Source organism: Sceloporus occidentalis, unplaced genomic scaffold, assembly GCF_023333645.1.
Source record: "Sceloporus occidentalis isolate IW3139 unplaced genomic scaffold, rSceOcc1.0.p SCAF_2, whole genome shotgun sequence".
In the NCBI taxonomy this organism is placed as follows: Eukaryota; Metazoa; Chordata; class Lepidosauria; order Squamata; family Phrynosomatidae; genus Sceloporus; species Sceloporus occidentalis.
The window spans coordinates 77,718,773-77,734,301 of record NW_028316982.1 but is presented as its reverse complement, the minus strand read 5'-3'; the positions used below and the strand labels follow the sequence as shown (position 1 = coordinate 77,734,301).

The 15,529-nt window shown below is 40.2% G+C and overlaps 1 protein-coding gene across 2 annotated transcripts in view; it reads right to left on the bottom strand.

Moving 5' to 3' along the window:
• Nucleotides 1–15,529, bottom strand: part of TACC2 (transforming acidic coiled-coil containing protein 2) — a 206,969-nt gene that overhangs the window by 151,430 nt on the left and 40,010 nt on the right. For both annotated transcript variants that reach the window (XM_089510070.1, XM_089510071.1), the window contains exon 5: nucleotides 5,008–10,614. In XM_089510070.1, coding sequence (XP_089366196.1) covers nucleotides 5,008–10,614 — 5,607 coding nt within the window. The remainder of the gene's footprint in view (nucleotides 1–5,007; nucleotides 10,615–15,529) is intronic.

The window sequence follows — 15,529 nt, the reverse complement described above, 5'->3', positions numbered from 1 at the left end:
GAATGCTTCAGGATGGGGAAAATGTCACAAAGAGCTCTAAAAATACTGGAAAGGATTTGAACAAAACTAGGGGACTTTTGGTTTTTCCAGTCCATCTGGAGACTGCATGTGAGTGGAGGCAGGGTTCATAGTAGAAGGCTATGTACAACACTCTGCGTGGGGATGCCTTTGGAAACTGTTCAGAAACTTCAGTGGCTCCAAAAGTTTGAGATCAGAGTGGTACTAGTTACAAGGATTGTATGTCCCTTGGTGAAACAGTTTCACTGGATACCAGTTGATTTCCAGGCACAATTCAATGTTCTGGTTATGACCTATGCAGTTTAGGGTCAGGGCCAGCCTATATGAAAGAGTGCCTCTCTTTATATGAACTTTCTCTCAGTCCTAGGAACTTCACAACTACATTTGGTGAGGACACTGTAGAGAGCCTTCTCAGTGTCTGTTCCCAGGCTGTGGAAATCCCTTCCATAGGAGGCTAGGCTGGCCCCCTCTTTACTCCCTTTCTTCCAGTAAGCAAACACATTTTTATTAAAACAGCCATTTGATGGTTAAGTGGTTGCAGGGAGCATTTGCGGAGCTTGCTGTTTTTAATGTGTTGTTTTTTAAATGATTTTATACCTGTTAAAATTAATAGCATTTTAACATGATAGCGGGTTTGTGTTTTAACTTTGCTATCATCAAGATTTTAGCTTTATTTTGTTTTAGTCTTCATTTTAAGTCGACCTCTGTCACATATCTAGATAAATAAATTAAATTAATTGATAAACACTCAGTACCCCATCCCCTTCACTCACCTATGTAAAAGAAAAGATATTAGGTCTCTGAATCTCTTTCTCTCTACAGGCACCAAAACAAAACAAAAACGAGCACCATGAGGAAGGGAGTATAAATTGAAAAATAGCCAGATGGAGAAGAATTAAGCAGCCTCGCCATGTCTGCCTTTCTCCTGACCAGGGACAAGTGGCAGGCAGATACACAGAATTCTGAGTAATATGTATTTTGAGTTTTTAAAAGGTAAAGTTTTCCTTGAATCAGACAATCTAATTATTCTTTTGAGTCTTTCATTGCCTGAGTTGTTGGGAACTATTTGTTCTGTAGGTGTGCCTTATATTTTGGACAAAACCCAAGTTTGGAAATGCTATAGCAGCCAAAACACAGCAGCTAGACTGTGTTTGAGCAGGCCCAACAAGCCACCCACCAGATGTTTTATAATGCCCAAACTTTAGAAAGTGACCAGTTTTGTCCACACAGCTAAAAGGAACTTCATTTCCCAAATCTGTAAGATTATTGCTGCAAGATAGAAAAAACTGATCTGAAAAGGTAGAGGACTTAGAAAAGAGGAGAGCCAACCTTGCAAGATTACTGTGCCCACAATGCTTCAGTTCTCATACTCCTAAGAATGAGTGGTACAAGGGACTATAAAACAGGGATAGGCAATCTAGTAACACATATATTATCTATTCCTCCTGTAATTATACATTCCTGAAATAAGCAAGTCTAAACAAAGGCCATATTCCTTGTTAACTGCCTTGGGAAGCCCTCTGTTCTTGTATTTGTGCTTCACATTGTTCTGTATTCCTATGCAACATGTATATATCCAGAGGCATGCAGCTAAAAAAAGTAAGCTGTTCTGCACAAAGCAGCAGCTGCTGCCACTTGGAAGAAATATTTAGACAGGAAAAACAGGTGATAAAAATTCCTCAAGCATATTCAAGCCTAAAGATATAGTTATGCATTAGCAGCTGCTCCTCAAGACACCACCCCACTTATCACAGGTATCAAAATATGTCACCTATTATTATTTTCCAAATTATTCATGCTCTTTTCCTCTCTCCAAATCTCTCAGGAGATCTGCAACTGACAATTTCATTCAGAAAGAACATGTCCCTTTGCTAATAGTACAGTAAAGAAAGCAAAGACAGAAAAATCAGGTCTCTGAAGACCTCTTTTCTGAGGTAATGTAAATTTGTGTTCTTGAAAACACTTTTTGCTCTCATGAGCAATGACAGCTTTTCCTCCAACAGAAAAAGATCATAACTGGCATTTTGATTTGCAGTCAGCAAGGCAGCATATTCCATGTATACCACCTGCTTAATATGCAGTCATGTATTCTAGGCATCACTAAAATAACACTTCCTCCGCCCTTAACTTCACCATGTGGCAACAACAATTGTTTAAGTTATCAGCTTCACATGTATTCACATTAATATGATGTGAAACACAGATTACAAGTAGTCCTTAAAGTGGTATGAGATACTACAGTTTAAGGGCCCGTTCACACTGCATAATCATGGTGCTATGATTCCAGTTTAAGTAGCATCCTATGAATTCTTGGGATTTGCAATTTAGGAAGGTGAATATATAAAAAAAATTGTCTGCCAGAGTGTTAATTCCTCCCCAAACAACAGTTCCTAGGAGTCTATAGGATGCAGCCATGGCAGTTAAAGTGGACTCATGGCACTACAATTGTGTAGTCTGAAAGGGCTCTAAGTCCATTTCGAAGCACAGTTGCCATTTCCCCCTCTCTAGACAAAACTCTTGTGCACGTAGCCTCTTTTAGACTCACAGCCAGTATCTCATTGTCAAGTAAACTTTATTCTACTACACCTTTGCATGATAGCTAGTTACTAAAAGCCATGAAAATAAAATGAAAGTCCTGGAAGGACTTTGCCCTAATTCTAGATGTATCAAAAATATTGTGCTTACTCATGAAAGGAAAGGAAAGAGCAACTCTCTATTATTAACTGCCCCAGTGCTGAGACATAACACTGAGAACAGACTCCCATGTGAAACAATGCTGGCTCAAATGAAGCACTGATTATAAGTTGGAGGAATGATTCCGTTTCCTTCCATATCATTATTGTAGTTAAGCTAAAACCAAGCTGGAGTTTAAGTGTCAAATTCATTTTCATGCCCTAGAAAGAATGATTCTGAAACAAGAGCAGAAGTATCCTTTGAAACAGTTAATGCTTTCCACTGTAACTTTCTACTCTGATGTCAGCTCTCACCTCATCTGAGGTGTCTTTGGCTGCTACCGCTATAGTGTCCTTCTCAGGTACAGCAAGGAGAGAATGACAAAGCTCAGGGAAATTGCTGAGGTTATAGAAAAAGCAGGAGCATCATTAGTTAGAGGACAAGGTCTAAATTTATAGGCTTCAGAATAATTCATACAGAGTGTGTCCTGAAATTCCTGAAAAGTAGTGATTTTTAAAAAAACTGCAGAATATATTTCAAAAGGGTGCGAGAAAGGCAAATAAGAGATCTGCTAAACCTCATGACTACTCAATTAATGCAAAATAGTATCAACTTGTAATTGAACATTTTGTTTTTTGTTTGTTTGTTTGTTTGTTTGTTTTAACCTTGATTACTAGAGACAGGTTTAAGACTTCTCCACTCATCTCTAGTTTGGAAGGACAAAACAGGGTAGAAGAGGAGGGAGGGAGAATAGAGGGAGGCAACCTGTTGAACTGCTTTCTAGCCTGGTGGTCTTAAATTAGGAAGGTGCTTTCTTTGTGGGAGAACCAAACAGGGCATCCAAATCTCAGGTTTACAGTCCCAGACATATGAAAACTTAACCTGAATGCAGGAACATAACATACTAATTGCAACCTCAATGTGCCAACACTGACTACAAAGACAGTGGTGCATTTCAGAACTGCGGTCAACATTTGAAGACAAGCCTGAAATATGTAGGTTAATTTTACAGTAAGTAGCAGAATAAAGCCTCTGGTCAAACTTTTCAGATCTGTAAACATAGGCATAATAATTGAGTCTGTTCGTCAAAATAATTGAAGAGCTGCCTGATTTTTAGATACTAGGGATCATCTGAATTACCACTGACCAATGAGAGACCATGGCTGCATCTGCACTGCATAAATAATGCAGTTTGACACCATATCAACTGCCATGGTCTCATTTGTCACTGCCTTGACTCAGTGCTTTGGAATTGTGGGATTTGTAGTTTGAAGAGATAGTTAGCCTTCTCTGTCAAAGAGCTCTGGTGCCACAACAAACTACACATTTCATAATTCCATATCATTGAGCCAAGGCAGATAAATAGTGTCAAACTACATTGTTTTTTGTGGGTTTTTCGGGCTATGTGGCCATGTTCTATAAGAGTTTGTTCCTGATGTTTCGACAGCATCTGTGGCTGGCATCATGCAAACCACAGATGCTGTTGAAATGTCAGGAAGAAACTCTTCTAGAACATGGCCACATAGCCTGAAAAACCCACAAAAAACTATGGATGCTGGCCATGAAAACCTTCAACTTCAGATTCAAACTACATTCTTTCTGCAGTGCAGATGCAGCCCATAATGCTATAAATATGAAATCCCTCAGATGTCTACTCAGAAGAAAGCCTTACTGATTTTAAAGAGACTTAAACCCAGGAAAATATATACAGGATTACAGTCTAAGGGCTGTGCAGACTGCCCCTAAAGGGGCAGCCTACAGCTGCCTCCATCTTCTCCAGATCTGGTCTTTCCAGGGCACAAAAAGGAGCCGCAAAAGTGGAAAGAATGTGATAGCCGTGGCGCCATGGCTTTAAGGTGCTCCTTTGAGGCTGCATTGTGTAAATGCAGTGGCAGAGGAGTACCATGTCTTCACATATTGTGTGAAGCAGTGCACGGCATCACGGCACCATAGGGGTGGAGTTGGGGCATGCGTCGTATGGACGCCATGCCATGACTCTGCCCCCAGGCCAGACATAATGGCCAGTCTGTACAGCCCCTAGGTTACACAGCTAATAATACATAAAATGGGCAGGGGAAGTTCTAAGTTTATACAGATCCCAGACTACATTATTATTGCCTACATCAAACCATGAACCTTTTCCTTAAAGAAGATCAGATTCCACTGGGGGGTCCATTTTTCCTCTAGTTAGTCAAGTAATTATTTTACACTAAGCAGCTCAACTTAACAAGAAATTGATCCATCTTTACTGTATGCAGTCTTATTTGAACTTCAGTATAATAGCAAATCTCTGTTACATATAAGTGTAAAAAGTACCTTTTAGCTGGTAAGCCATCCATGGCCACGTTAAGAGATGAACTAGGGAGGCTTTGTTCAGATTCAAGAAGTGAAGTGGTTGATTCCTTTTTCTGGACATCTAGAAGGGGCTTCTCAAGTCCCAAATTCTGTTCTCCAGATTGATTTGGAGAAGGCACATCAGTAAACAATTTTGGCTCCATCTTTTGAATGGTTTCTGAAATCTTTTTTGAATCCATTCCCTGATCACATATGCTAGACTGCAAGGGTGAGACACAGTCAGCAGTGAATAATGTACTGGCGATACCTGTTTTAGGGGTGTCAACAGAAATATGTTCTTCTGCTTCTGCTATGCTGAACATGATGTCATTTACTTCTTCCCCACACCCGTCATTGGGTTTGCAGTCACCTGGAGAATCATCTTCAAGGCTTACTTCATTTTTTAAGTAATCTATTAGTCCATGTATTGCTATGTCTTGAGTTTTCTCTTCTTTTTGGCTATCTATTAACACTGACAAGGATGTTGTACTTTCAAAGGCTTTCTCCTGAAGTGTATTTTCATCTAAAAGGTTGCAGCAAGTAGATTTCTTCTTATTTTCATCAGGCAATTTACTGGACTGCTCCATTTGTTCATTGTACACACAAAGACCATGTAGAAGATGGGGCAATGCTGAAGTGTTCCCTAGGTCAGTGACATTCTCTTTGGTTCCCTTGTCTACACTTGGCATTGAGTTGTGACACTGGTTTTCAGATGAACCTGGCTCTGCACTACCTAGACTAATTAAACTGCCTTCCCCCACTTCTGCCATGGTCATTCTGCCAAAATCACTCATTGAAACAAATTTATTCAATGACGTAATCATTAAAGACAGCTCACTGTCAGAAGAGGGAGGTAAATCCTCCGTCTCCGAGCTATATGAATTTGCTGGTTGCAGCTTTTCTGTTTCGAGGCTCATCCCATTCGCACTGTTATCATTACTTACAGCACTTGCACATTCATTTGCCTCTCCCTTCACCCTGATGCTGCTTGAACTGTCTACTTGACTGTCTAACTTTGGCAAACTTGTGAGCACTTCTTCACTTGCAGAATATTTTTTTATTGGGATATTTTCTGAAAAAGCATCAGACAAACAATACTCTGGTGAGTTTGTCAATGGCTTTTCTTCCTGTACTATTTTCTGTTTAGTAGCTCTATCTAAAACCTCAGCCTCTAAGAGGAATACACCTCCTTCTGCTTTCTGATCAGCACTCCCAATCACTCCATCAGCTTCTTCCAGTCCTGATTTACACTGAGGTATTACTTTGGCTGATGGACTGTCTCTCTCATCTGCTCTGTTTTCAGCTGAATGGTGAGGCACCTCTGTAGTGAGAGTACTTGGAACTGTCTTCTCAAATATTTTGCTAATATGCTTCCTGAAATCAAAAAAACCAATACCAAAGGTCCTGGAAGATTGATCATCGTGCTGTTTTTCAGAGGTCTCTGCAGATTTAGGAGTACTTATTTCCATCTTCGGGATACTGAAATTCTCAGCAAATGCACCTTGGTTTTTTTCTGCATTGTCTATATTTTGCACACTCTCACTGTGCTTGTCATCCACACAAGCGATGTTTGTTGCAGTGTCCTCATTACAGTCTGTTTGCTTACCAAAAGATGAAAGGCTCAGAAGCTTCTCTTCTAAGCTTGAAAGGCTGAAAACAGATTCTACCGAGCTGTCAAACTGCTGGGCTTTGAAGTTTACATCACTTTTTGCTCCTTTTGTTTTAATTGCCGAGATCTCAGTCTGCAGTTTCTTGAAATTAAATGGTGACAAATTACCTTCCAACTGTCCTTGCTCAGAAGAGTCCTGTGAGGTGAAGACACTCTCTTCCTTGCCTTGGCTTGGAATCACAGAGTCCTTCTCAGGGACTGACTCTAAAGGAATGGTATCTGAATTTAGTACTTCGGTCATCCTTTGATCTGCTGTGCTTTTCTCTGCTGAAGTATCACCCGAATGTACAGGTGTAGCAGCTGGAGCAACAATCTGAAAATTGGGAGTGGCACCTAAGAAGCCTTGGTACGCTGTAATTTCTAGCTCATCCTTTTGTAATCCATCCACAATGCCGTCATTCATACATTTTGTTGGTTGCTGGCTCACTCCGGTGTGCTGATTATCTGAAAATGCAGGTACAGAAAGAGTTGATAGATCTGCCTGGGAGTCAGCTGGTAGGAACTCTGTCTTTTGAATGCTGTCTGTTTTACTCAAAACATTGCTGGAAACCATGTCTGTGAGTTCAGGTAATAAAGGACTATGTGACTGTATTGATTCCTGTATTCCTGCATTTTCAGCTCCTGTGACAATCAAGTCCCTTTCATAATTTATTTCCCCAGGTTCATATTTCTTGGTGGTTTCATCCACTAAACTTGTCTTCTCTTCTATTTCTGTATGGGATCTTTTTTCTGCCAATTCTGTTACTTTAAGGTTGGACTCATTACTTTTATAGCCATCATCAGCACAAGTCATTTTGATATCTGTTGGCAAAGTCTGTGGCAGTTCAACATTAGGAGAGATTGTTTTCTGCACTGTTGGATCACATTCTGTAATACCAGTGGTACTTTCACCTGTGTAGTCTGTCAGTCCATGTAAGCCATCCGATTGCATGCTTATGACAGGCTCTTCAGCATCACTGTGATCTGCTCCTTCACAAAGATCACTTAAAATCAGAGAATCAGAAACATCCTGGTTTAACTTACTTATGGCTTGTTGGTCAAGACAACTTTCTTCCACTTGACTGCTTGCTAGAGTTTTCAGGTTGCTTACTTCTACAATCTGTGCCACAGATTCAGAAATATTTGGCAAAGGTGCATTTTCATCTGCAACAGCTGTTGAATCATTTGATTTCACCTGTAGCTCAATTTGGGGTTTATGTATATCATCTATTACTTTTATTTCACTTTCACATGGTGGTTGAAAGCCACTGGGATCCTCTGAGTCCTGTGAATGGGCCCTTTCAGGCAGAGTTTCATTAAGCTGTTGTTCATTGGAACTTCTTAGTGCTGTAAGACTGGCATGATCCACCTTTTCAAGTTCTGTTTTTGAAAGGTGGTGTTGATTACTGCAAATAAAGTGAAAGGACTCCAGACTATCTTTCATTTCTACTTGTGGAAATGGCATGAAAATGTCCACCATCTGTTGCACGTCTGCAGCCTTTCTGTGAAGAGTTTCCAAAGATGTTTCTCCATCACTGCTCTCTAGTGCATCATTATGCTCTCTTATGCTGCAATCTTGTAAATCTCCCAGTTTCGTCTGCTGGAAATCAGCCTTTACAGTGTTTGATGTTAGTTGTAGGCTGCCAGAATAATCCTCTCTCATACTTGGGTTATGTTCTTCAGTCACTTGTTCCTGTTGTACTTGCTGCAGGGAGTCCAATTTGCTTTTAGCTTTCTGTGCCACATTTGTGTTGGTCACCTGACTTTTCATGTCAATTTTATATTCCTCTTGACCAGTGTCATTACTTTCTCTCTGACCCACAGGGTTGCTTTGCTCAGCAACTGTCACAGGTACACAGGCAGCTTCACTGCAAGTCAGCATCTGTGGTTTGCTTTCAAAACAGGTTACATCCTCCTGGATTTTTGTTTTTACTCCTGTAATGCATCCAGCAATCCTCGCCTGTTCATTTAAGTCCTGATGCTCGGGTTCTGCTTTAGGAGCTGGTATTATTTCTGCAAATGCTGTGTTGCCTTCAGATGTTATTTCATGCATAGCTTGGCCTTCCAGCTCCCATTCAGTTCTTTGAGAAAGTGTATGCTCCCAGGATCCATCTCGCTCATTTTGCATAACAGCATTGTCCTCCGAGTGCAGCATCAGTGAACCATGTGTGTCTACTAAACAAATTTTCTCTGCCATTTCACAGGCTGTAAAGCTGAGCTGTGTGTCTTCTGTTAAAAGATCACAGCTCTGTGGGCACTTTTTCTCTTGTAAATGTAGTGCTTCCACAGACAGAAGGCTTTTATCCTCCTCCTCATGGGGGGCTGTTTTTTCTCTCTCTGATCTCCTATTTAATTCAGGTAAATGCTCTTCAGGTACATTCAGAATATGTTCTGAACAGAAATCCTTTTCCAAAACTTTGCCACCGGCATCACTTTGAACACTGTTTGCCAGAAAGCTCCAGTAATCACCTGAGTTGGTGTTAGGGCTCTCTTCCATTTTGTTAATATCAAAGTTTAGCAAGGTCCCTTGAGAAAGGTTTACCTCTTCCTGTACAAGAGGACTTGTTAAAACTGGCCTCTCTTGACTTCCAACCTCTCCCAAAGAAATGTCTTTGTTTTCCTGAGATACTAGACTGTCTTTTTTAATGAGCTCGGTAAGCTCACTCTCACTTGTGAAGTCTTTTACATTTCCCAACGGGGACAATCTTTTATCTACAATGGAATCTTCTCTCACAAAATACACAAGATTTTCTGGGTCAGCGAGAGCAATGTTTCCCTCACTCACACACTCAGCTTGTGTGATTTCTTTGCGGCTGGCATGCTCTGCTCTCTTCTCAGAGGCAGCAGTACTTGCTTTCTGTTTTTCATTTTCCTCAGGCAACAAGAACACACCAGGAGGCTCAGGGCTCACTAGTAAATTCCCACTGCGATTTTCTCTTTTGGTAAGAAAGAGGGTTTCTGGTTTACTTGTGGTTTGATCTGGGCATTCTCTTTCAGGTGGGCAGCCCCTGTTTTTTTCTTCAGTCATGGTTATCAGAGACAAATCACAAGGACTGAAGGGCAAACTGTGCAGGGCAGAAATGAGACCAGAGTGCTCGCTATTCTCTTCAGGAAAAATATGGTAAGGGTCATCTCTTTTGCTTGTTGCTGTGTCATTGCTACTTTCACTGATGGAGGCAATGGGGCTGACAAAACTTTGACCCTCAACAACTGCTCTGTGTTTTTCAGAGTCTGAACCTCCTGCTGTGGGACAATTTAGGATTAAAGTTTCTTTTTTCATTACCAGGCTGTTTGAGCCATCTGTGTTCTGTCCACCTAGTTTTAGTACAGTTTGCTCCCCATGGCCCCCTTCCAAAGATTCTCCTGGTTGGCTGGTCCCTTGAGGGATACAGTAATCCAGCCCTTCTTCACTCATAGGTAATGGGACAACATGTACATTTTGCTTATCATTCAGCTGTTCACTCTGTTGTAATGAATCTGATTCACTGGAAATGGTTTGTTCAGTCCCAGCTCCTGGCATCCAAGTGGCATCTGACAAAGGAATAAGTGCTGAGCTAAAATCATCTGGAGTTTTCTCATCCTTTATTGCAAAGGTGGCAACAGGTGGTAGAGTATCTGAATCACTGCTGAGAGATGGATCGGGAATAGTTCTTGTGGTTTTGTCATTCACAGTGTTTGGGTACGACAGTAGACCAGGTAACTCTCCATAGGTATCCTCAAGACTCACAGCAGCATGCTCCTTGACACACTCCACCAGAGGCATTGGCAGAACTTGGCTTTTGTCTTTGTTTCCTTCACTAGCCCACTCTGAGAAGTCAGACACTGCTTGCTCTTGTTGGTGCAGAAAATCCTCCAGTGCTGTCACCTCTGGAGATACTGCAAATATGTTTGCACCAAGTGATTCTTCACCGGCATTGCTGCACAGGCCTTCGTTACTAAGGCTGCCAACAATGGAAATGTATATTCAGTTCAGTTTAGCAATACAGTGGAACACAAAAAATAAAATTAAATTAAAAGCCACAAAGTTTCAAAGCCATGCAGGCACATGCACTAAAAAGCTGGCTGTTTGCTTTCATGAGGCAAGCTACCAGAGGCTCAAACATCATAAAAATTCTGAGGGATTCATTACATGGAGATATATTTCTACAGCCTACCATGTTAGATATGTGGATTAACTTTCTATGGATCATTTTAAATAATTTATTGTTCTGCATGCTGTTTCTCTCCTTTTGCACCATAATACACATAAAATAAAGCCTAAGACAAATGCCAAACATGGAAAACTCATCAGAATGGGATTGAATTTCAGATGGAAAATTTTAGTATGGAGGGATCATATTGTTTCTGACTGTAAAAGGCCACAAAGTTCAATGTTACTCTAGTTTTACTTTTTATTACATACATCTGTGTTTCCCTAAATCATGACTACAATCCTAACACAATTTACAACTGAGTATGACCCAACAAATGTTCTTATGAGTAAACATGTATAAGTTAAATCTAAGTGAAGTACTGATAGCATCCTAGATATACTACTAAAAGTGAAGTACCATATGTTACAGGCCACACTGAAATGGCCACTCATTTCTGCGCACAATGCTGAAACTCTTGGGCCTACTGTTTTCCTACCATTATCCCACTTAACTCTGTGACTTATTAATCTACATCACCGGTTCTCAACCTGTGGGCCATGACTCCTTTGGGGGTCGAACAACCCTTTCACAGGGGTCGCCTAAGACCATTGGAAAATACATATTTCTGATGGTCTTAGGAACCGAGGCAAAAATAATTTTATGGTTGGGGGGGTCACCACAACATGAGCAACTGTATTAAAGGGTCGCAGCATTAGGAAGGTTGAGAATCACTGATCTACATGCATCTCTACTGTTGGTATAAGTACACAGTCTACACTCATCTTTCCATCATGCTTGCTAATGAATACCAGACCACAGATTCAGACTGGCCACTGCTTTTTGCCTTTTCATGTCAGCTATGATAGGCAGCTGCTGCCTTTGCTTTCTACCGTTATCTGGCTCCTTTGCCTAGATCATTTGTGTGCAAGTAAAATGGACATCAGTTGTTGAGAATGCAAGCTTTCTCCCAGCACCAACCAGTGGTGCAAATTATAGTTGGCCCACCATTTTCATGTATTCTTTATCCAGTGTTTCAACCATCCACAGCTTGAAAACATTAAATATATATATAAATTCCAGAAAGAAAACCTTGATTTTGCTATTATATAAGGGACATAATTTTACTTTGCCATTGTATTTAACAGAACTTGAGCATCCATTGATTTTGATATACACAAGGGTCCTGGAACCAAACTCCAGTGGATACCAAGGGCCCACTGTAACAAGCTTTCTACTTTAGATGGCACTAGTGCTCAGATAACCATCCACTTTGAATTCAAACGTGTTTTGAGGCATCATACTGAATGCACAGCACTAGCCACGGATAGCAGCAGAAACTGTATAAACCTCTGTTTACACTGCCTTCTTGGGACTGCAAAATCAGCAGGGGAGACTGTAATTGGCAAGTAGATGGTAATGCTGGTTCAGTGAGTCCCAAGCTGTGCAAGAGTGATCTAGGCAATACCTTTACAGGATTACAGGAGTGATCTAGCCAATACGGCTACCCCAGAATATGTTTCCTAGAAATCAAAATATCTTAAATTCGCCACATGTGGGAATCAGGGCAATCAGATCCTTGAAAACTCTATACAGGTGGAGCATTTCTTATTCAGCATTCCAAAATACAAAATACTCCAAAAATGTCTACTTGAGATTGTGACACCTTTGCTTTCTGACGGCTCAATGTACACAATATTATTAAAATATTGTGTGTAAAATTACTTTAAGGCTATGTGTATAAGGTGCATATAAAACAGAAATGAATTTCATGTTTAGACTAGAGTCCCATCTCCAAGATATCTCATTATTTTTGTGCAAATATTCCAGAATCTGAAAAACTCCAAAATCCCAAACAACTTCTAGTCGCAAGCATTTTGGAAAAAGAAAGACTCAACCTATACTGCTTTGTTCAGAGAAGGGGCACATGTAGCAGTGAGCCCAGCATTTGGGAGCACATGTTCCTTATTTCTGAGCTTTCGTAGGTCATGACGAACTGTGTTGAAATATGTTTTAAAGTCAAAAAATGTGCCTCATGAGAACAAAGACAATATTTGCTGCACATAAAGCTTAAATTGTCATGCAATCATGCTTTGCATTTAAAATATTGGATGCATTACTATATACGAAAAAAGTATGTATTGCAATCTCAAGGCTTTTTCACAGGATTTTGGGTAATCTCACTACTGGAGACAAAGCATGCTATCAAGATCTGAAGAGTTCTTCTACCCATAAAAGCTCAAATACACTGGCACAATAACAGGTAATGACAACATTACTTATACATTTGCTATGCCAGGGGCAGGGGCTAACTCATCCTGAGCACTCCCACTAGGTTTCACTACTATGTTTTTCTTAAACCCAACATGACATTATATTAGTTCAAGTTTTGGTTTCATCCAATTTTCAGTTAGTTTGGAGGGTTGTGTGGGTGAGGAAAGCTAAAACACCACAGCTAGGTCTCATCTTCATACACCTCAGAGGAAAAGTCTGGATGACCAAGTTATCAGGGCAGCTATAGATAGATGGTAAAGAGAATGGGAAAGAGAGAAAAGAGCCACACAGAACCCCGTATCATGACCCTCAAAAATGATCTTCGTCTTCAGGTAACAATCATCCAAGCATGACTGTTAAACAATGCCTCTCACAGACAATCTTTCCAGAAAGCTATAGCTGATGATATTGAAAGCTAGTGAAAGGCCCAAGAGTATCAATAGGATGAATCCCCTTTGTTTTTGTCTTTACAAAGATCACCCCAAGGCAATTTATGCCATATCCTTCCTGAAACAAGGCCTGAAAGTGATCCATACCAGGGGAAATACAGCCTGTGCGGTCCATGTAGCTCCCAAGGTTGTTTTATGGTTCTTTGAGATCCCATGCCTGCAGTCCCCATGACTGGTCATTGCCAAACAAGCCTCTGCAATTTCTCCCCGGGCAGCACTCTTAAGCCTGTACAGTGACTCCTGTTTAAAGAAAAGGACCATATAGGCCTAAAACAGGTGAGGGAAGTGCTATAATGCCTGCGGATGCAGCAAAATGTCATTAGAACCCTACAGAGGCTTGGGGGCACTACTGTGAAATGGGAGACACATTTGGAGACACATATTTTGGAGAAAATGGACCAAAAATATTGGGGATGAAAAGGGAGGTATTTCTCTTCAAGGTACTGTGAAATGTAGCCTAATCTCGTGCCCTCCGATATTTGACAGATGAAATCTGGAATGCCAGACGGGCCTTGTTTCAGGAAGGATATGGCATAAATTGCCTTGGGGTGATCAAGACTACAAATGAACTGTTTGTTTTCTCTCTACTAATGCCATAGGCATCTCGCAAATGAAACAAAGTTATGTATGGACAGATGGCCAAGTGAATTTGAGTAACATATTTGCAAGACTTTGTTACCCCTATGTTTCTTAGCTGCTTTATATTTTACAAGTCAAACACAATGTCCATAGTTATGAGAAAATGAGAATGGCAAAATCTAGATGAGACATTTATTTTGTTTTAAAAAGGTACATCTTTCCTTTAAGGGTAAAAACTATCAAGAAGTTTTCCAAAGTAAAACACAATAACTGTAAAGTGTAAAAAAAAACCTAGCAATAACATAAAGTGATAAAGGCATGAATGCTAATGAGTTTATGTTGTTAACTGCAAATCTTCCTAAGGCTCTGATCCTAGTCATCAGGGCTTACTTTCACATAAATGTGCCTCCAGCTGAGTTACAAGGCTTTCCAAATAGAATGAACCATTACATTGCTGCTCCTAACTGTATGTATCTACCTTGTGTAAAATCTGCCACTACTAACACCTTAGGAGTGGCAACATGTTCTTGAACCTGGATTTACAAGTTCATGACCTGTCTGGCCCCATGCTGATAGCAATTTGGTAGAGTTAGCTTAGCAGACTCATTTACCAGAGGAGATTTCCAGTTGGTGGTGAGGAATCCTATGTATTAAACCATTTACCCCTTTTCATTAATTACAACACATTTAAGAATGTGTGGACATCCCCTTTACATCAAAATTAGATTAAGTTCTCCTCGATCTTCTTACTTGACTGAATGTAGCAACCATCCAGGGCCTAACTGTCAAGACTTAATTGATTTTATCCAATTTGTACATAGGCTATGGTCGACATTATTGTAACTAGTTTTAAACTGTCCAGTTTTAAGTGATAAATAATTTAATATGTTTTTAGTTTTTTTAATTATTGTTATTGTTGTTTATTGTCCTCAGTTATTGTACACTGTCCTTAGTGCATCAGATATAAGGCAGGATATAAAGCCAGTGTGTAATAGTGGTTTCAGTGTTACAGTATTACTGGAGATCAGGGTTTGAATCCTTGCTTGGCCATGAAAACCCCCTGGGTGGCCTTGGGCAAGTCACACTCTCTCAGCTTCAGAGGATGGCAAGGCAACCCCCCTCTGAACAAAACCTGCCAAGAAACTATGTGATAGGTTTGCCTTAGGGTTGCCATAAGTTGGAGGTGACTTGAAGATACACAACAACAATAAACTTTTTTAATAAATAAAAACACTATATTTGACACCTGTCATATCTGTTTTTTAAGATTATGTGACCAGTTATATAAAGCCACTTCACTCTTTGTTTATCTAAATTTTTTTCTGCTCCACTATATAAATGTGTTCTTGAAGCAATGGAAATGTATCTGTAGTACGATGGTATTAAGAAATCTTCCCTTGAAATATAATTAAGAAGGAACAAAA